General features: G+C 39.4%; 4 protein-coding genes across 5 annotated transcripts in view; 1 reads left to right on the forward strand and 3 right to left on the reverse strand.

Moving 5' to 3' along the window:
- Window positions 1-104: 104 nt before the first annotated feature.
- LOC103510757 lies at window positions 105-2,117 on the reverse strand. 2 transcript variants are annotated; one of them, XM_008475456.3, is made up of 4 exons: window positions 2,071-2,117; window positions 1,679-1,801; window positions 1,078-1,226; window positions 105-366 (listed from the first exon to the last, which is right to left on the reverse strand). In XM_008475456.3, exons 1-4 carry the CDS (start codon window positions 2,104-2,106, stop codon window positions 354-356), a joined length of 321 nt encoding a protein of 106 aa, XP_008473678.1. In that variant the 5' UTR covers window positions 2,107-2,117; the 3' UTR covers window positions 105-353. The 2 variants fall into 2 exon arrangements, with proteins under 2 accessions (XP_008473678.1, XP_008473670.1); XM_008475448.2 differs by lacking the exon at window positions 105-366 and adding an exon at window positions 589-611.
- A 514-nt stretch (window positions 2,118-2,631) lies between these two features.
- LOC108252601 lies at window positions 2,632-10,988 on the reverse strand. The gene is made up of 4 exons (XM_017444759.2): window positions 10,926-10,988; window positions 3,616-4,026; window positions 3,115-3,212; window positions 2,632-2,657 (listed from the first exon to the last, which is right to left on the reverse strand). The coding sequence occupies exons 2-4, from the start codon at window positions 3,945-3,947 to the stop codon at window positions 2,632-2,634; spliced, it is 456 nt and encodes a 151-aa protein (XP_017300248.1). The 5' UTR covers window positions 3,948-4,026; window positions 10,926-10,988.
- On the forward strand, window positions 6,177-10,103 carry LOC103510773 (peptidyl-prolyl cis-trans isomerase E). The gene is made up of 6 exons (XM_017444779.2): window positions 6,177-6,284; window positions 7,131-7,264; window positions 7,862-8,043; window positions 8,246-8,392; window positions 9,195-9,404; window positions 9,918-10,103. Exons 2-6 carry the CDS (start codon window positions 7,231-7,233, stop codon window positions 10,101-10,103), a joined length of 759 nt encoding a protein of 252 aa, XP_017300268.1. The 5' UTR covers window positions 6,177-6,284; window positions 7,131-7,230.
- A 5,313-nt stretch (window positions 10,989-16,301) lies between the features above and the next one.
- The window catches only part of LOC103510782 (unconventional myosin-Va-like), a gene marked incomplete at its 5' end in the record, with an annotated part of 29,641 nt that continues 24,947 nt past the window's right edge, over window positions 16,302-20,995 (reverse strand). Inside the window, 4 exons of the mRNA XM_026824759.1 lie at window positions 16,302-16,451; window positions 17,203-17,493; window positions 18,479-18,703; window positions 20,659-20,907. Of these exons, the coding sequence (XP_026680560.1) occupies window positions 16,302-16,451; window positions 17,203-17,493; window positions 18,479-18,703; window positions 20,659-20,907 (915 nt within the window). The remainder of the gene's footprint in view (window positions 16,452-17,202; window positions 17,494-18,478; window positions 18,704-20,658; window positions 20,908-20,995) is intronic.

The raw sequence follows: 20,995 nt of genomic DNA on the forward strand, positions 1-20,995 counted from the left end.
CAGCATTGTAGGATTTTCCCAATATCTCAAAAATCCTAACATCCAATGTTTACCTACCATGCTGGCACCGGTCGCTATGCGCATTTATATGTCATAGCTACTCATTTTCCTAACGAGGCTGAGTGGGCCCCGCAACAGCCAGTTACGGAGTCAATCATTTACATGATACAGATACCTCTAATAAACATCTTCAGAAGAAAAGAAAAAAATCCGAGACGATGAAACCGGGATTTGGTCGATTGCAAAAATATCAAGTTTACTGGTTCACCCTAACATTTCGTACCTCAATCGGAAGGTAAGCTGGGCACTTGTTTCACAGGGCAAACTTTTTCCTCGCCCTTTTCCGCCAAATTTCATTTCTGAGATCTGTAAGCAAACACACAATCAATTTCAGTACACAGTTTATTCTCTAAGGATTTCTAGAACTAGAAAGGATTTTTTTTTTTTTCAAGGTTAGGTAACAAAGTTAGCATCCTAGCCAGCCTAGTTACCACTCCTGCTTTGTAAGCGCTAGGTCGCGGGTTCGATTCTCGATTCGCGCCCTGAACGACTTCAGATCGGAGGACTTCATTTTTTCCTCGCCCTTTTCCGCCAAATTTCATTTCTGAGATCTGTAAGCAAACACACAATCGATTTCAGTACACAGTTTATTCTCTAAGAATTTCTAGAACTAGATTTTTTTTTTCAAGGTTAGGTAACAAAGTTAGCATCCTAGCCATCCTAGTTACCACTCCTGCTTTGTAAGCGCTAGGTCGCGGGTTCGATTCTCGATTCGCGCCCTGAACGACTTCAGATCGGAGGACTTCAGATCTGGAGGTTGTTGATTCGAAGCCAAGTTAATCATAAAAGTTACAGTGAATTCATCGGAGAAAGATATTTGACAAGCATTTTTAACTATGCTCAACACTAAAAATTCTTCTTCCTTTTCAAGCGTGCCGGGAGGCGCGCGAACGTCAAGAGTTCGAAGCGCCGCCCGGCCTATATTATTTCTTCTCGCAGACCACACGAGTCTAACGCTTGAAGTTCCACTCACCTGTTGTACAAGTTCCACTCACCTGTTGTGCAAGTTCCACTCACCTGTTGTACATGAGTTGAAGTAGTTTCCTACTCTTCAAGTAGCGCTCTTCGTTCTTTTGAGCTGCATGAAGCCACGACCTTTTGATTAGAGACCACCTACCCAGGTGTCCCATCAACAGGTCTTCCTTGCTAGGTAGCTCTTCTACATTCTGAAAAAGAAAGGAAAAAAAAAAAAAAATGAAAACATTAAAAAAGCTTTAAAAATAATAATAATAATTAATTCAAAATAGGGGTAGTTTTTAGTTCCACCCTTTTCCTTTTTTGGGTGGAAACCAACTCATATTTTGTTGTCTTTAAAATAGATAAGTATATAATAATAATAACCTACTTTTTTTCAAGAGGTTTGATAGAGGGAACTGTAACAATGGAGGTCTTATTGTCCCGAAAGCAAAGAGAGAAGGAGGACAGGATAGGAGAAAGTCAGAGCGAGAAATATCTGAGGATAAGGCTTGTTCGTTCACCCCAGGCGGGAATCGAACCTGGGACCTTACATGGCAGGCCGCACTACCATCCAAGCTAACTGGCTTTCTTCTTCTTAATGTATTTTTTCTTCTCTTTCTTCAGGCAATCAGATTTCACATTTTCAGAAAAGTTGACTTACTTTTGATTCGTCAGGCAGTAAAGTATTGGTCTCATCTATGTACTTGGGCAGGGGTTGTGGAATACGCATGCTAGTAGCATTAACATCAACATAGTAACTGGGAGGAGGTAGCTTAGCTATCACCTGTGGATTAGAAACAGAATAAGACTTATTACCTAGAGGTTTAGTGAACTGTAGGAATTGGAAAAAGAGCCTTTATGTGAGCTCTTTCACCCAATCAATTCAGTCAATACTCAGCAGATAGGTAGCTACATATGTGTAAAAAAAAGAGTAAACATAAATTTCTTTGACTGTGTTAAGGGAAAAGCACACTCCAAAGCTTAGGGGTAGGGGCAAATAGGATTGGTAAAGCTTAACCTTAGCTACAAAACATAAATAAATTCCTTCCATACCTTAAGCTCAATCTGACTGGGTTCAATTTCGGACATATCCACATCAGGATTCTTTTCTTCTTCTTCTTTTTCTTCTTAATGGATTTTTTCTTCTCTTTCTTCAGGTAATCAGATTTCACATTTTCAGAAAAGTTGACTTACTTTTGATTCGTCAGGCAGTAAAGTATTGGTCTCATCTATGTACTTGGGTAGGGCTATTTCATACACTACTAGCTTTACTGGAGTTTTTGTTTGCTAGTCGGACTTTTTTTTTGAACCTTTATTTAATGATGTATTTTACAGAGTCAGACTTTAAATAAAAATCTATGTGTATCCTTGTGTTGATAAATTCACTGCTGCTTTAAGGTCCTAACTCTTGAATAGATTTGATAAAGGGAACTGTAACAATGGAAGTCTTATCATGCCGAATTCAAAGAGAGAAACAGGGCAGGATAGGAAAAAGTCAGCCAATCCGAGAATGAACCTTTTCTGTTTAGGATAAAGTTCGCCCCGGGCGGGGATCAAACCCGCGAACCCACTTACAAAGCAGGCGTGCATCCTCCATGCAAAGTAGCTTTTCATTTAATCATTCATATGAATGAATAGATCTTTAAAAAAATACCACCAAGTAATAATACTTATTAATTTTTCTTCCTTTTTTTCAATAGAAATTGGCGGCATCCATCGATCCTAAGACCAAGAAGAATCCTCAGGTCTACATGGACATCAAGATCGGGAAACAAGAAGTAGGCCGTATCACGATTCAGCTCAGATACGACCTCGTTCCGAGAACGGCCGAAAATTTCCGATGTCTGTGTACACATGAGAAGGGGTTTGGCTATCAGGGGAGCAGCTTTCATCGAATTATCCCTGACTTTGTATCCTTTATGACAAAACATCAATCTCTAAAATCGAGGTTTTCAAATTTAGGTTCGATTTCGCCGCGGGTGGGAATCGACAATCGAACTAGTTGCCTAGCGCTTAGAAGGCAATTTATCTTTTTTAGTGCGAACATCTTCCCTGCATTGTTAAAGCGCTTAAAAAAAAAAAAAAAAAAAAGTGGACTATCCAATTTGGAATCATCCCGACCATCCGAGCTGTCCAATGCAGAGAGATATTTGTTGGCAGACGAGTTGAATCCAAAGGAGTTTTCTCTTGAATCACTGGAAAAGAAAAGTCAATTTAATATTACAATTTTCAAGCAATATTGCATTTGTTTAATATCTGGATGGGTGAACATCTGGACAATCAAATGTTGCTAGCTGTCTAAGCCCCACTCAGGCTGGGCGGGCTAGTGTGAGGAAGCAGGTAGCCTGCCACTGAATGGAATGCAAAACTTCCATCATTAAAAACCCAAACAGTCATATGTCATACAGTGACCCCTCACTGGTATCTTAAACCCCTACCTAACTAACACTGAAATAAACACTTACTGGTATCTTCTAATCAGGGCTCTGTCTTGGACAATGTTGAGCTGCGAATCAGAAAACATATCGCGGTCATACAGTGACCCCTCACTGGTATCTTAAACCCCTACCTACTTCTAACACTGAAATAAACACTTACTGGTATCTTCTAATCAGGGCTCTGTCTTGGACAATGTTGAGCTGCGAATCAGAAAACATATCCTCTTCATCATGTTCTTCCTCATCGAACAAACTTGACTCGGAAGTGCTGTCTTCATTTGCCTTCTTCTCGGTCAATCCTTTCAACGCTCCGTAGAATCTAAAACGAGCCTCTCCCACTTCATCTTTCTCTTCTTCTAGTTGGACTTCTGGTTCGACAACTTCTCTCTCTCGTCGTTCGAAGACACTGTCATCGAATGGGTTGTGTTTGGACTTTTCTCCGTAGTTTGCCTTGTGTGATGGGGTAGATGACAGACGTCTTTTCTTGCCCATCTTTTAGCCTGGGTGTTCTATGATTGAGGGGGGTAACTGGAACGAATATCGACGGGTGTTTGAGTAATTATCCACAAATTTAACACAAATCGGACAAATTAAATGGGTTGTGTTTGGCCTTTTCTCCGTAGTTTGCCTTGTGTGATGGGGTAGATGACAGACGTCTTTTCTTGCCCATCTTTTAGCCTGGATGTTCTGTGATTGAGGGGGGTAACTGGAACGAATATTGACGGGTGTTTGAGTAATTATCCACAAATTTAACACAAATCGGACAAATTTCAACTGAAACTAGAAACTTTTTGAAATTTTAAAAAATTTGAATGGCCGGAGATCGAACTCAGCCCATCCGGATTAATAAATTATCAGGATTCGGATTAATAAATTAATGCTTTTAACGGATCTGAAACATATGCAGACATGAAGAGAGAGACATCTGATAGAGTAAAATGGAAAGCTATCTTTTTATTATCTTTTTAACACCACTAAAGTTAGGTTAAGTAATTTTAGATATATTTTTTTTTTCTCCTTCTTTTTCTTTTCTTTTCTAACTGACGTTGTACAATTGTATTCATTGAAATGTTGTATTTTTAATGTTATATTATGCACAATAAAAATAAATTGAATTGAATCTCAGGATTGAAAAAGATGATGATGAACGGCCGATCTTACTACTAAGAGTTCACACAATGTCAAGGGTTTTCTTTGACGTCACCCATTTGATTTACACAGGCAACAGTATTTCTTGAACTCTGGATTAACTTGAAAACTCTCTGCCTTAGTCCGGCCACCAACTATCAGGTAGACCTGACAGGCGGACCTATGCAGGCGTACCTGTCAGGTCTATACCTGACTCGGCCACAGAAGGCGGGGTCGAGTGGAGAGTTCACACAATGTCAAGGGTTTTCTTTGATGTCACCCATTTGATTTACACAGGCGAGAGTATTTCTTGAACTCTGGATTAACTTGAAAACTCTCTTCCTTAGGCCGGCCACAAACTATCAGGTAGACCTGACAGGCGGACCTATGCAGGCGTACCTGTCAGGTCTATACCTGACTCGGCCACAGAAGGCGGGGTCGAGTGGATTGGAACACATCACATACCTTCAGGCACACTCCATTTGTCAAGGGTTTAGGCATTGCCTTGTCCTTGGGATCAATTTAATTTGAAGAAACCCATTTACTGATGGAAATTTGTAATGAAAGGACTGGCTCAGACTTTATAAACACCCTGTACAAAACATCTGCTATTATGTACACATATGTATAGGTACCTATGTACACATAGTGTCAATACCCACGATTAGCATACAATATAACAGTACCTACCTGCTTATACCTAGAACCAGTGCGTAGTCAGTACTACCTATTCACACTTACTATCCAGACATCTGTACCTAGGCAATACTACTACCTGTGTACCTGTACCTACCTACACAAACTCATGTTATACCTATTATGTATCTCTCTATACCTTGTTACCTACCCATGTGAAATATTTTCTCGGAACGGCTGGCTTTCTCCTATCCTGTCTTTCTTCTCTTTCCGATATCGGGACAATAAGCCCTTAGCAGTTACAGCTACCTACCTATGTACACATAGTGTCAATACCCACGATTAGCATACAATATAACAGTACCTACCTGCTTATACCTAGAACCAGTGCGCAGTCAGTACTACCTATTCACACTTACTATCCAGACATCTGTACCTAGGCACTACTACTACCTATGTACCTGTACCTACCTACACAAACTCATGTTATACCTATTATGTATCTATCTATACCTAGTTACCTATCCATGTGATGTCCATGATAATTTATAATCTATAATTATAAGCAAGTACTTCACAACGTAAAGGCCGATACCCACTATGTCACTATAGTGCAAGGCGCACTCCAGTTATCATACAATCTAAATTCAAGTGCGAAAATTCGGGGATCATAATGACTTTTTCCTTTGAAAATAGATGGCTAGAAAACCAAATATTGAAGAGCCAGCCTAGTTAGCTTGGTTGGTAGTGCGTCTGCCTTGTAAGCGCTAGGCCGCGGGTTCGATTCCCGCCCGGGGCGGATTTTTTAAAAATTTGAAATTTGAAAGCCACCAAAAACGAAATGTTGTTTGTTTGAGAAGGTGGCAACTTTTTGAAAGATATGCGCGGTACGCGCGCTAAAAGCATGTGCTAACTTCACATTGTACTCAATAGCGCCAAATTTTTAAATTTGTAAACAAACCCCAAAATCAATCCGGAAAAGCGGTGATTTTTCCTGACGTATTTTCATTTTGTGAATTTGTGTTCATTTCATCTGAAAGTTCTTGTTTTGCGTAAATTTTACAGGTAAGTGATAAATTTGTTTACCTTTAATACTGCTAACCGTGTAAGTATTGAATGATCCAAAATTTTATAATGAAAGGACTGGCTCAGACTTTATAAACACCCTGTACAAAACATCTGCTATTATGTACACATATGTATAGTTGTATAGGTACCTATGTACACATAGTGTCAATACCCACGATTAGCATACAATATAACAGTACCTACCTGCTTATACCTAGAACAGTTACTGATCAGTGAACCTCTTCTACAAGTTATGAGTGAACTACAGAACTTTATCAGAAAAAGGGCCTGTGCGGCACCCTCAATTACCCAATAGGGTTCATAAATGAACCAGCTTATTTCCTTTATACCCTGAAGTTGTGTACCAAATTTTATCAATGTTTGACAAATTGTTCAAGAGTTATTGATGATACTAATTTTTCCCCGAGGTTCATTTTATTAAGCCTGCTTCACATGCTAAAATTTTTCTCATGATTAGATTGCATGACAAATCCAACATTTTCAGAAATCCATTTTCTATAAGTGGACTAACTGCTCAAGAACACACTGCTAGTAGTTTTGAAAAGTCTAAAGTGACATTCCACCTGAATTTCTGAATAATATGTCTTTTGTTTCCAGGATTCATGTGAAAATATGATCTGAACGACAGGAGATTTGTGTTAAATTGTTAGACCTCTTGGCATCATTAGATGTTGATTGAATAAAGCAGAAGCTAAGAATGGCTGCAAACCAGAAAAGGATTAGTAAGTGGACTAACTGCACAAGAACATGCTGCTAGTAGGTTTGAAAAGAGTAAAGTGACATTTCACCTGAATTTCTGAATAATATGTCTTTTGTTTCCAGGATTCATGTGAAAATATGATCTGAACGACAGGAGATCTGTGTTAAATTGTTAGACCTCTTGGCATCATTAGATGTTGATTGAATAAAGCAGAAGCAAAGAATGGCTGCAAACCAGAAAAGGATTATTTATGTTGGTAAGAATATGATTGATTAAAAAATAATAATAATAAAAAAAATGTGAGTTCCATCCTTGGTCTGGCTGTAATTTAATTCCAGTGGAAAATATTTCAACAAGTTACTTTGTGAGGTGTTTTCTTTCAAAGTTCTTTTCCAAGTTTTAAATTTGAATAGGTTCTCAGCTGCACGACAAATAACTATAGGTAAGTTTCAATTTCTTTCTCTCATCAGGTGGTCTTGCAGAGGAAGTGGACGATAAAGTTCTCAATGCTGCATTTATGATGTTCGTTCTCGGAACGGCTGGCTTTCCTCCTATCCTCTCTTCATTCTCTCTTCGATTTCGGGACGATAAGACCATAGCAGTTACAGTTCCCTCTGTCAAACCTCTTTAAAAAAATTGAAGACAACAACCTGAGCTTCTAGTTGGCACCAAACAGGTTTAGAAATATTTTCTCGGAACGGCTGGCTTTCTCCTATCCTGTCTTTCTTCTCTTTCCGATATCGGGACAATAAGCCCTTAGCACTTACCGCCTTTTACAAGTTTTAAATTTGAATAGGTTCTCAGCTGCATCACAAATAACTATAGGTAAGTTTCAATTTCTTTCTCTCATCAGGTGGTCTTGCAGAGGAAGTGGACGATAAAGTTCTCAATGCTGCATTCATTCCATTCGGAGATCTGGTGGATATTCAAATGCCTCTTGATTATGAGACGGAAAAACATCGTGGCTTTGCCTTTATTGAATATGAAAATGCCCAGGATGCAGCAGCGGCAATAGATAACATGAATGATTCAGAACTGTTACGGAGTCAATCATTTACATGATACAGATACCTCTAATAAACATCTTCAGAAGAAAAGAAAAAAATCCGAGACGATGAAACCGGGATTTGGTCGATTGCAAAAATATCAAGTTTACTGGTTCACCCTAACATTTCGTACCTCAATCGGAAGGTAAGCTGGGCACTTGTTTCACAGGGCAAATTTTTTCCTCTCAGAACTGTTTGGCCGCATAATCCGTGTGAACCTTGCCAAGCCACAGAAAGTTCAGCAAACCTCATCGAAGCCAGTGTGGGCTTCAGATACCTGGCTGCAGAAACATGCTGGTGAAACTTTGGATCCCGAGAATCAAATAGATCCAGCTGAGGTGATTACCTACTTATTTCATACACTACTAGCTTTACTGGAGTTTTTATTTGCTAGTCGGACTTTAAATAAAAATCTATGTATATCCTTGTGTTGATAAATTCACTGCTGCTTTAAGGTCCTAACTCTAGAATAGATTTGATAGAGGGAACTGTAACAATGGAAGTCTTATCATGCCGAATTCAAAGAGAGAAGGAGGACAGGACAGGAGAAAGCCAGCCGTTCTGAGAGCGAACATTATCTGTTTAGGATAAAGTGCGCTCCGGGCGGGAATCAAACCCGCGACCGACCAACCCACTTACAAAGCAGGCGTGCATCCTCCATGCAAAGTAGCTTTTCATTTAATCATTCATATGAATGAATAAATCTTTAAAAAAAATACCACCAAGTAATAATACTTATTAATTTTTCTTCCTTTTTTTTCAATAGAAATTGGCGGCATCCATCGATCCTAAGACCAAGAAGAATCCTCAGGTCTACATGGACATCAAGATCGGGAAACAATGAATAGATTTGATAGAGGGAACTGTAACAATGGAAGTCTTATCATGCCGAATTCAAAGAGAGAAACAGGACAGGATAGGAAAAAGCCAGCCTTTCCGAGAATGAACCTTATCTGTTTAGGATAAAGTTCGCCCCGGGGCGGGGATCAAACCCGCGACCGACCAATCCACTTACAAAGCAGGCGTGCATCCTCCATGCAAAGTAGCTTTTCATTTAATCATTCATATCAATGAATAGATCTTTAAAAAAAATACCACCAAGTAATAATACTTATTAATTTTTCTTTCTTTTTTCAATAGAAATTGGCGGCATCTATCGATCCCAAGACCAAGAAGAATCCTCAGGTCTACATGGACATCAAGATCGGGAAACAAGAAGTAGGCCGTATCACGATCCAGCTCAGATACGACCTCGTTCCGAGAACGGCCGAGAATTTCCGATGTCTATGTACACATGAGAAGGGGTTTGGCTATCAGGGGAGCAGCTTTCATCGAATTATCCCTGACTTTGTATCCTTTATGGCAAAACATCTCTAAAATCGAGGTTTTCAAATTTAAACCAGCCAGCCTCGTTAGCTTGGATGGTAGCGCGTCTGTCTTGTACGCGCTAGGTCGCGGGTTCGATTCCCGCCCGGGGGGGATTTTATCCTAAACGGATAAAGTTCGTTCTCGGAATGGTTGTTATTGTGTTGCGGCTTCAGCTGTTGCCCGATGGTGATGGTAGAATAAAGAAAGCATATCTTTTTTTTTCACCTGCCATACACCGGGTTGATGGTCTCTAACCATGTGCAATTAGCCCGTCCTGAACCGCAGTCAACCATCGTGAGGACTTGTGCTTATTCTTTAAAAGCAGAGAGAACCCTTTGAGGAACTGCCAGCTAGCTAGGCTGGTTACGGTACCGTTAGCTGTTCTCCCTGTTTATAGTCCCACAGCTAGACACTAATCTACTCTCTGTTGAACGTCCCCTAGCCAGACTGGGCATAAGTGTTCTTCGCTTTTTTTTTTTAACTCGCTTCACTCAGATGTGTCAAGGCGGGGACTTCACAAATCACAACGGAACCGGCGGGAAATCCATCTACGGGAATAAATTCGAGGATGAGAACTTCATTTTGAAACACACCGGGCCTGGAGTTTTGTCCATGGCTAACTCTGGTCCTAATACAAATGGGTCGCAGTTCTTTTTATGTACGACCAAGACTGAATGGTAAGTAGAACTATACTACTTCATGTTCACATTAGGAGTCGAGGTTTTTTTTTTTTTTTTTTTTTTTTTTTTTTTTTTTTTCATAAAATCCCCTACAGACCATGAATTATTACAAAATGTATTAAATAATATTTATCAATGGTGTCAAGCCAATAAACTAGTTTTGAATGTAAATAAATGCAAGGTCATAACCTACCATCATAAGAAAAATCCATCCCTGTATAACTACGAAATAAACGGGACCAAACTACCTAGAGTTAATGAATGTAGAGACCTAGGAGTGTTATTCCAATCCGATTTTAGATTTAACAACCATTACTCCAACATTAAAAATAAGGCACTCCGGGTCTTGGGATTTATTAACAGAAACTCGAGAGATTTTAAAGATCCTTTAACCTATAAAGTCCTTTACTTCACTCTCGTCAGACCTATTCTAGAGTATGCTTCCCAAGTCTGGTCACCTCAATATAAAGAACATATTGACTTTCTTGAAATGGTCCAGCGAAAATTCCTAAAGTCATTAGCATATAAACAAAAAATAAAACCTAAAAACATATTCAATCACTGTGATTATAACCTCGTTTTAAGAACCAATAATATGACTACTCTTGAAAAGAGAAGACAGGCTTATGATCTAATATTTTTTTACAAAATAATGAATCATAAGGTATACTTACCCGAACTGGCCTTTTCTCCGTAGTTTGCCTTGTGTGATGGGGTAGATGACAGACGTCTTTTCTTGCCCATCTTTTAGCCTGAGTGTTCTATGATTGAGGGGGGTAACTGGAACGAATATCGACGGGTGTTTGAGTAATTATCCACAAATTTAACACAAATCGGACAAATTTCAACTGAAAATTAGAAACTTTTTGAAATATTGAAATTTTAAAAATTTGAAAGCCACCAAAAACGAAATCTTGTTTGTTTGAGAAGGTGGCAACTTTTTGAAAGATGAATGCGCGTTACGCGCGCTAAAAGCATGTGCTAACTTCACATTGTACTCAATAGCGCCAAATTTTTAAATTTGTAAACAAACCCCAAAAGCCCAAAATCCGGAAAAGCGCCGGTGATTTTTCCTGACGTTATTTTCATTTTATGTTCATTTCCTCTGAAAATTCTTGTTTTGCGTAAATTTTACAGGTAAGTGATAAATTTGTTTACCTTTAATACTGCTAACCGTGTAAGTATTGAATGATCCATAGATTTGCAACAGGATCATGAATTTAAAAGTTAGGTACTGATCAGTGAACCTCTTCTACAAGTTCTGAGTGAACTACAGAACTTTACCAGAAAAAGGGCCTGTGCGGCACCCTCAATTACCCAATAGGGTTCATAAACGAACCAGCTTATTTCCTTTATGCCCTGAAGTTGTGTACCAAATATTATCAATGTTTGATAAATTGTTCAAGAGTTATTGATGATACTAATTTTTCCCCGAGGTTCATTTTATTAAGCCTGCTGCTTCACATGCTAAAATTTTTCTCATGATTAGATTGCATGACAAATCCAACATTTTGAAATCCATTTTATGTAAGTGGACTAACTGCACAAGAACACGCTGCTAGTAGGTTTGAAAAGTCTAAAGTGACATTCCACCTGAATTTCTGAATAATATGTCTTTTGTTTCCAGGATTCATGTGAAAATATGATCTGAACGAAAAGTTAGGGTAAAAGGACACTCAAATAAGCATCATTCAACAGGATAAGGAAAGTCGTGTGATGTTCACACTAGATTTTTTTTTTTCTTCATGTTTCAGAAATGTGGAACGAAGAGTGGCAAGCCGACGGAAAAGATCACGATATCATCTTGTGGAGAGATGCAATAGAATCAATAGATGAACTGCTTCGCGCCCATCTTGTAAGCTCTAGGGGGCGAGTTCGATTCCCGCCTGGGGCGTACTTTGTCCTAGACAGATAAGGTTCATTCTCGGAATGGGCTGTTCGTCTCGTATTCTGTCCTTCTTTCGATTTCGGGACGATGAGACGTCCTTTGTTACAGTTCCCTCTATCAAACACTTTGAGGAGCCACTTTGAAAGAGTAACGACCAGTGACGGCATTACAAGTTAAAGAGACGATCAATGATAAATAATAATAGATTGGGTGAAAGACTTACAGGGTGCGCCAGAAAAACACTGACAACAGCTCAGGGTAGGTAGATCTCATCATTTCCAACAAGGTTCTGTGGGTCATTTTCCTAACTTGGGATTCGTTTCCGAAAAATGTCCAAAAAACCACTTCTTAAAAAAATGCAGACCTTGTGTCAGTTTTTAGGTCATAACTTTTTCATTTTAATCGATAAACTGTTTTTGTTAAAACTACAGGCCAGAGCACAAAATATTGACCCGAATAGATCTGATCTCCGATTTCCAAAGTTCAGGTTTGATGCGTTTTTTCAAGCTCAAAAAAGATTTTCCTTGTTATGTCCGATTTTTACGTTACGAAACACGCGGTTTTTGTCCGAAGAAATTTTGGAGCATTGGTCTCCATCTTTCAGGAAAACTTGCACTTTGTTCAAGGATCAGAATGAGACCTTATTTGCCTTTTTAACTCACGTCCTTCCCAGCGAAACAACCACTTAACTACCTGAAAAAATTCACGAGGCTAGAAAATTACTGGCGCAACCTGTATATTGCTGTGATACCCACTTCATCACAAAGAACACACATTTTTCACATTATTTTAGGAACATCTGATATAAAATATAACATCTTTAAATCTGTACAAAAATACCGTCGTTTTAATTTTAGTCCATAGGTCTTTGTAACTACACGAACATATCTGATATGAAATCTGCAATAGTTGATTTTAGAGTAAGAAATATAGAAAGAAAAAACACAGGCTCAATTTTCCAAAATAAAATTGGTTATAGGGGTAACAGCATTTCTACAATATAATTCAATCTCTCCATACAAGGACCACATTAGTAAATGCACAGGTTTCAAGCTTTACAAAATATACTTAGCATTAAACACAAAAAACTCTAAATGGTGGGTTTCACCAATGACTTAATGAGAGATTTCACTAATGGGAGAATTTTTAATGATCCAAAAAGGAGGAGTTTTTAAAAACTTCTGATAGGATCATTAAAAATTCTCCCATTTGTGAAATCTTTCATTTTGGTGAAATCCACCATAACTATTTAATTTTCAAATACATTATTAAATTAAATTTGATTGTACCATTTAGTGGTACACGACGCGACGAGGCGAGAAATTTATCGTCTCGAAATTTACGAGACGAGAAATATATATTGTCTCGTCTCGCGGGACGAGCAATGGATTTTGTTTCGTCTCAAAATCACTGATTTCTTGTCCTCGTCTCGTCTCGTTATTTTACACAAGACGACGAATTTCTCGTCTTATCTTGCGGGCATCACTAGTAGCATACAATAAACTCTAGGGGAAAACATTAACTTTTCTCAATACATTATTAAAATAAATTGGATTAATAAATTAAGATAACAATTTCATAAATACTCTCCTACCTACTTAAATACTACCAACGTATTGCACTTGTCTGAGGTACCTGAAATACACAGCGCAGCGTGTAAATAGAGTTTTGAACAAATATTTTCAACACCAGCTCCATGTAGGTACATACCTTGACTAAACTCAAATTAAATGCATTGGGCAGGGAAATATTTCGGGAGGGAATGCTGAGTTTAAAGTACCTAAATAAATGGATAAATAAATCATAGCAAAATATATTTTATTTCAACTAGATCCAAAGAAATTCGTATACTGGACGAATCTATTGTCAAATAAATGCAAAAAACACCATTGACCATTCATTGGTGAGTAGCGGTAATATTACTCAAGTTCTAATTTATTGCAGAGAATGCCTTAAGCCCATAGGCATTGATCAAACTTCATTTGTTTGTAAAAATAACGTCTTCAAAATTTTCAAATAAATAAACTTCATTTATATTTGAATAATATTCTAGCATTTTTAAATATTGTAGCTGCTTGAATAATATTCTAGATCTAGCAATATCTACCAATAATTTTACATTTACTTTGAACAACTAGGCCATAAGTAAAATAATCGTTAGCACTTCATTGCTACAAAAATAAATATAACTTTATTTGGAATCGAATAAATAACTTTAAATAAATCTTCAAGTTTGGAATGTACAAGACATTTGCTACAAACTACAATAAATAGGTATGACTTTATAGAAAAAAATGACAAATTAGTTAATCTCAAGCATTAGATAACAACAACAACTTTATATAGATCTTTATGTTTGGAATGTAAATATAAGATATAAGGCTACAAACTACAATCAATAGGTATGACTTTATAAAGACCTTTATGTTTGGAATGTAAAGACTATTGTAAACTATCACATTTTTCATTGGAATGTAAAAACAAAAGAAGGCTTTCAGATTTAAAGTCTTAAAGGCCGGGCAACAATCAGTGTTCATAATTACTAATCTTGATTTAGGCCATCTGATTGGTTGATTTTAAACTTTTCAGCCAATCAGATTGGTTAATCCAAGAGTTCAACTTAAACCGAGTTTAAACTAACTTTGTGGATCCGGTCATAACCTGACTTGTTAGCAGAATAGCTAACTTCTTGAATTAGAAATGATTTCAGGAAAATTGGTATATTCAATTATGTCAATAAGAATATTTTTTTTTGTTAAACAAAGCATCTTGTTTGACGAAAAGGTATCTCTCAAAATTAAACATTATTTAAACAAAAAATTAAACTTTCCCGTAGGATAAGGAAAGTAAAAAGTAGGTGTAGTATAACTACACCAGAAAAAATATTAAACAAAAAAGGTGTTCTAAAAAAAATATACACTGTTATACAAAAATTATGTAAAATAAATTAAACAATATAGATACTCTATCTAGGTAGGCTTGCCAAATATCCGAAATGTCGATTCGGGACGCGGGGACGCGCGCGTCCCGAATTTTTCCTGGGGCAAAATCGGGAATTCGGGACAAAACGCCCCAAAATGAAAAACTGAACGGAACGCCGGGACACCCCTTGAAATTCGGGACTGTCCCGGCCAATTCGGGACGTTTGGCAAGCCTAAGTTAGGGCTGATTGAGAGGCTGACGAAACACACTGACCCCGTCTGTATACGGGAAAAGGCGAAACACAGGAAAAGGTAAAGAGGAAGGAGGAGGAGAAGAAGAACAAGAAGGAGGAGAAGAAGAAGAAGAAGAAGCAGAAAAAGAAGTCACGTTAATAGTTTCATATACCCGTACATAGCATACACTGAGGGGGGAAAAATGGTGATAGAGTAGATAGAGTGCCACAAGTTTAGGGTGGAAGAATTCTATTATTGGGTTACTTCCCCTGATTTAGGTTGTTGGAATGCTATATTATAGTGTCGAGCTTCCCGATATAGAGTTCAATATTAGAGTGCCGGAACTCAGTCCACCGATTGGGCTGCCGGCGCTCTAGTTTTTTTCTCAGTATAGTTACATATGTATAGATGTATACCCGTACAAAAATGTAGCATGTAGCATATTATGCAGATCCTCAGGTAGGGTGTAACATTGGCTTATGCACTGATTGTTGTCTTATATGCTACTGGTCGTAATATAATGGCATTTTGGCCTTGAATTGCATAATGATAATAAACACCGTGCAAGCTCTATGAGCTATGACTGTCGAGAGTCGAGATTACAGTAGGTATTGATCATAATCATAATGTATGGTGTCAATCATCTAGTGTGGGGTGATAATAGGTAAGGATAAGATAGGTACATAATTATTAAGATACCGTAAATTAAAATGGCTTGCACCTAATAAACTTGGCCTAACTCACTGCCGATGCGGTACGCTTTGTGGTGAGTAGGATCACTTCGGAAGGAAAAGACTAAAAGTGAGCATCACACTTGCACGCGGCGCCGCTGGATAGAGATCCCAGATTTGATTTTCTTTTCTTTTTAAAAAAAGAGGTTTGACAGAGAGAACTGTAACTGCTAAGGTCTTATCGTCCCGAAATCGAAGAGAGAAGGAAGACAGGATAGGAGAAAGCCAGCCGTTCCGAGAACGAATATTATCCCATCAGGATAAAATCAGCCCCGGGCGGGAATCGAACCCGCGGCCTAGCGCTTACAAGGCAGACGCACTACCAACTAAGCTAACTAGGCTGGCCTACTGAACTTTTGGGGGAACCCAGGGCAAGACTCTCCTACCGATGACATAATTCTAGGGGAACTCAGGGCCGGACGCGCCTACCTGATAATATTCTTGTGCGTCTCAAACGCAAGCAACAACTGTTCATCCTCAGTAACAAAATTCATCTTGTTTTCCTTCAACATCACGTGACGGAGATCGGCATTTTCCGTGCGAGCTCGGTTGAGTTCGTTCTCGAGGGATTCTAGCTGACCGACGAATTAAGAAAGAAGCTTTATTGAAGGAAAGAAGGAAGGAAGGAAGTTTTAAGGTTTTACGACAATTTTGCATTTAGTTCTTCTTGCAGTTTTATCTATTGTTATTTCACACCTGACTTAAATAGGTGCCCCCTACTTGTGGTACATCATGTCAAAGATCTTAGAGAATGGAGTACTTTGGTACAAGTTTGAGCTCGATCCGACAACTAGGGCCGGAGTTATGGCCTATTCAATTTTTCATTTTCCATGTTCTCCCGCCAATAGGGGAAGAACCAAAAATGGGACATAAATATCGATTGGTGATTTGTGTTTTAAATTAGGTCCTCAACCGCTCTCACCTGATTGGTGCTCATCTTGTTGCACATTTCATACACGGTGTTCACATCTTCCTGCGTCTTCCTAGCCTACAGCAGTTGACTCGCGACTTTATGAACAGGCTGTATTCTATTCAAATCTCTTACCTGACTGGTGCTCACCTTGTTAATTTAACTTATGGTGGATTTCACCAAGTACTTGACGAGAGATTTCACTAATGGGAGAATTTTTAATCACCCAAAAAGGAGCTTTTAATGATCCAAACAGGACCTTTTAAAAACTCCTTTTTGGGTTATTGAAAACTCTTTTTTGGATCACTAAAAACTCCTTTTTGAACGATTAAAAACTCATTTTTGGATTATTGAAAACTCATTTTTGGACGATTAAAAATTCTCCCATTAGAAAAATCTCTCATTAAGTCATCGGTGAAATCCACCATTAACCCTCTGAGTTCTCTCACCTGATTGGTGCTCATCTTGTTGCACATTTCGCACACCGTGTTCACATCTTCCTGCGTCTTCCTAGCCTGCAACAGCTGACTGGCCTGTATAAGGGGGGACAGTTGCTCGTTAATTTCCCCGTCCGCCATTTTGTTATCGCGGGTGAACTGTTCTAGATGGGACAGGTTGTAGCGAATCTGCATACCACGGGTCCAATGACAGAGCTCCTTCCGAAGCAGGAGGTTGTTGAGGGAACTGGCCCCTATGTAGTAGTACAGCTGGAAAAGGGAATTTGAATTTTTTTTAATGACCCCTCAGAACAATTTTTTTGTCTAATTATGCGCTCAGAGGCTGACGAAAAACGCCAACCCCGTCTGAATACGGGAAAAGGCGAAGAATAAGAAGAGGAGGCGCTTTAACATTTTAGTTGGTCGTTCGCGCCGCAATCTTCGTTATATTATATACGGTGGTATAGGTCCAATATGTTCAGGTAATCCATGACGGAGTCCACACTGGCGGGTGTATTGCATAGGGATGGAGTGGGATTATATGTACGGCAGTCAGCTCCCATGGCGTAGTGGTCACTGCGCTCACCTTGCACGCGGGAGACCCGGGTTCGATTCCCGGCGGGGTCAAGAAATTTGTATCATGCAAATGATTGATTTTGTGACTGGCTGTTGCGGGGCCCACTCAGCCTCGTGAGGATAATGAGTAGCTATGACCCTATGACATATAAATGCGCATAGCGACCGGTGCCAGCATGGAAGGTAAACATTGGATTTTAGGATTATTGAGATATTGGGAAAATCCTACAATGCTGCAGTGAGTACCAAAGTTGTGATAAAAATACATGGGATTTTAGGATTATTGAGATATTGGGAAAATCCTACAATGCTGCAGTGAGCACCAAAGTTGTGATATAATAACACAAATAAACTGCATTTACAATTATGTACGGCGCACCGGTTCATGGATTGGACAGGAACAGATAACGTGTTTTACCGAAAGTAGTTCACCACACTCGCACTCGGACGGAGGACATTTTGTAAAGAGAAAGGATTTAAAAAGAGGTTTGATAGAGAGAACTGTAAACTGCTAAGGTCTTACCGTCCCGAAAGCGAAGAGACAAGGAAGACCGGACACGAGAAAGCCAGCCGTTCCGAGAACGAAAGTTGATCACTTTTTTTTCTCTTTTTTTTGTATATGTTTTAATGTTCTAAGCAATTTTAATTGTATTATGGAACAAATAAATTACCAAATTACCTGTTTGAACACCTGGTTAATGATCTCCATATCAATCCCATGGAGTACCAGGAGCTTGTAGAAGCTCATCAGCAGAGCTTGCAGATCCCCGGGACTCGAACCCACGGACTCTGAGCGTCCGAGACGACTAGGTTTACCGGAACTCATCACGGGAATGGATTCGAATTCCAAGATGGCCGGAATGACGATGGAGTTGATTTTCTCTTCCATGAATCTGACTACCGCCTGGGGAAACCAATAAAGTTGAATAAAGCAAGTTTCTTGTTTTGAATTTAGTTTCTCTGTTGTTGTTGTTGTTGTTGTTGTTGTAGCGGCTTTAGCTAAAGCCGAAAGGTGATGACATACTCGTAAAAGAGAAAATATCTTTTATCAGCCATCTCTTCTCTCCTTTTCTATTTGACCCATTTATGCCCGGGACAGCAAGTGAGCGTATTTGGATTAACCTTGGTTTAGATCAAGGATAAACGATCAGCTGACCTTAATCGGGGTCCACAAGTAAAAAAAAAACGAAAAAAAAAAAAAAAAAAAAAAAAAAACCGAACTCAATAGATGAAAAGCGGCTTTAGCTAAAGCCGAAAGGTGATGACAGAGTCGTAATAGAGAAAATATCTTTTATCAGCCATCTCTTCTCTCTTTTTCTTTTCGACCCATTTATGCCCGGGACAGTAAGTGAGCGTATTTGGATTAACCTTGGTTTAAATCAAGGATAAACGATCAGCTGACCTTAATCGGGGTCCACAAGTAAAAAAAAAAAAAAGCCCCGGGCGGGAATCGAACCCGCGGCCTAGCGCTTACAAGGCAGACGCACTACCAACTAAGCTAACTAGGCTGGCCTACTTTTGGGGGAACCCAGGGCAAGACTCTCCTACCGATGACATAATTCTAGGGGAACTCAGGGCCGGACGCGCCTACCTGATAATATTCTTGTGCGTCTCAAACGCAAGCAACAACTGTTCATCCTCGGTCACGAAATTCATCTTGTTCTCCTTCAACATCACGTGACGGAGATCGGCATTTTCCGTGCGAGCTCGGTTGAGTTCGTTCTCGAGGGATTCTAGCTGACCGACGAATTTCTCCATTTGAAGGTTGGTGTTCTGGTTGAGAATTTCCGAGCGGAGCATTGAGATGTCCTTGCGTAGGCGGAGATTTTCCGACTGTGCGTCTCAAACGCAAGCAACAATTGTTCATCCTCGGTCACGAAATTCATCTTGTTCTCTTTCAACATGACGTGACGGAGATCGGCATTTTCCGTGCGAGCTCGGTTGAGTTCGTTCTCGAGGGATTCTAGCTGTCCGACAAATTTCTCCATTTGAAGGTTGGTGTTCTGGTTGAGAATTTCCGAGCGGAGCATTGAGATGTCCTTGCGTAGGCGGAGATTTTCCGACTCGACTTCCGCCATCTGAAATAAGGGGAAGCAAGAGACATGAGTGTTGGTAACTCTAAAGTTATGTCCAAACATAATCGGTTGCCAGCCTAGTTAGCTTAGTTGGTAGTGCGTCTGCCTTGTAAGCGCAAGGCCGCGGGTTCAATTCCCGCCCGGGGCGGATTTTATTCTGGTGGGATAATGTTCGTTCTCGGAACGGCTGGCTTTCTCCTATCCTGTCTTCCTTCTCTCTTCGATTGGTAACTCTAAAGTTATGTCCAAACATAATCGACAGTCGGTCGACTATGTGTGGACTGTGGACACATAAAGGCCAGGAAAATAATTTGATAATTTGAGTTTGAGTTTAAAAACTTAATTTAAGAGCGCTAGAATGAAATAATAATGAAAATCAGCCAATCAGACTGCTCAGTCTTTTTCTTTTAAGGTTTGATAGAGGAAACTATAATTGCTAAGGTCTAATCCGTTCCGGAATCAAAAAGAGGATAAGATAGGAGAAAGCCAGCCGTTCCGAGAACGAACCTTATCCGTTTAGGATAACATTCGCCCCGGGCGGGAAATTTTGCATTTGATTTAGATGTTTGTTTGTCTCGGTCCGATTTTGTTGAAATTTGGTGCATGAGTTTATAAGATCAAGGCACGTCGATCCTTGAAATTTGGGGCCCCCAGAACAGAGTGGGGCCGATTTTGTGGTCCGCACGTTTCAGAGTGCAATAGATGAGCCATCATCATAAACCCTTGTGTTCTTTCTATAAAAATACATTGGTCAAAAGGCTCAAATTCCAGGCCTTTTTCTTACCTGATAGATCCACACCCCGGTGTCGGACAACACCTGTCGGTACTCCCGGAAGTCGAAGTTCGCCAGACACTGTGCGTTCTGGACCTCCGTGTTGTCGGTCTGGAACGCTTTCTCTCCCGAGTATTGCTTGAGTAGGTTGAGCAACCTGAGGAGGTTGGTTAGCCAAAGGATCGTACTGTCTAGGTCTTCGTAGCGCTTCTTCACTACTCGTTTGACATTGAGAATGATGGCTGATAGCAGACAGCGTACCTGGGGGGGAAATGATTTTTACTTTTTATTACCCTTACGTATAGGGAACCTATACAAGGTAATGAGAAAGTATTGCAATCGGTCCAAA

Source organism: Diaphorina citri, unplaced genomic scaffold, assembly GCF_000475195.1.
Source record: "Diaphorina citri unplaced genomic scaffold, Diaci psyllid genome assembly version 1.1 scaffold28, whole genome shotgun sequence".
Lineage (NCBI taxonomy): Eukaryota > Metazoa > Arthropoda > Insecta > Hemiptera > Psyllidae > Diaphorina > Diaphorina citri.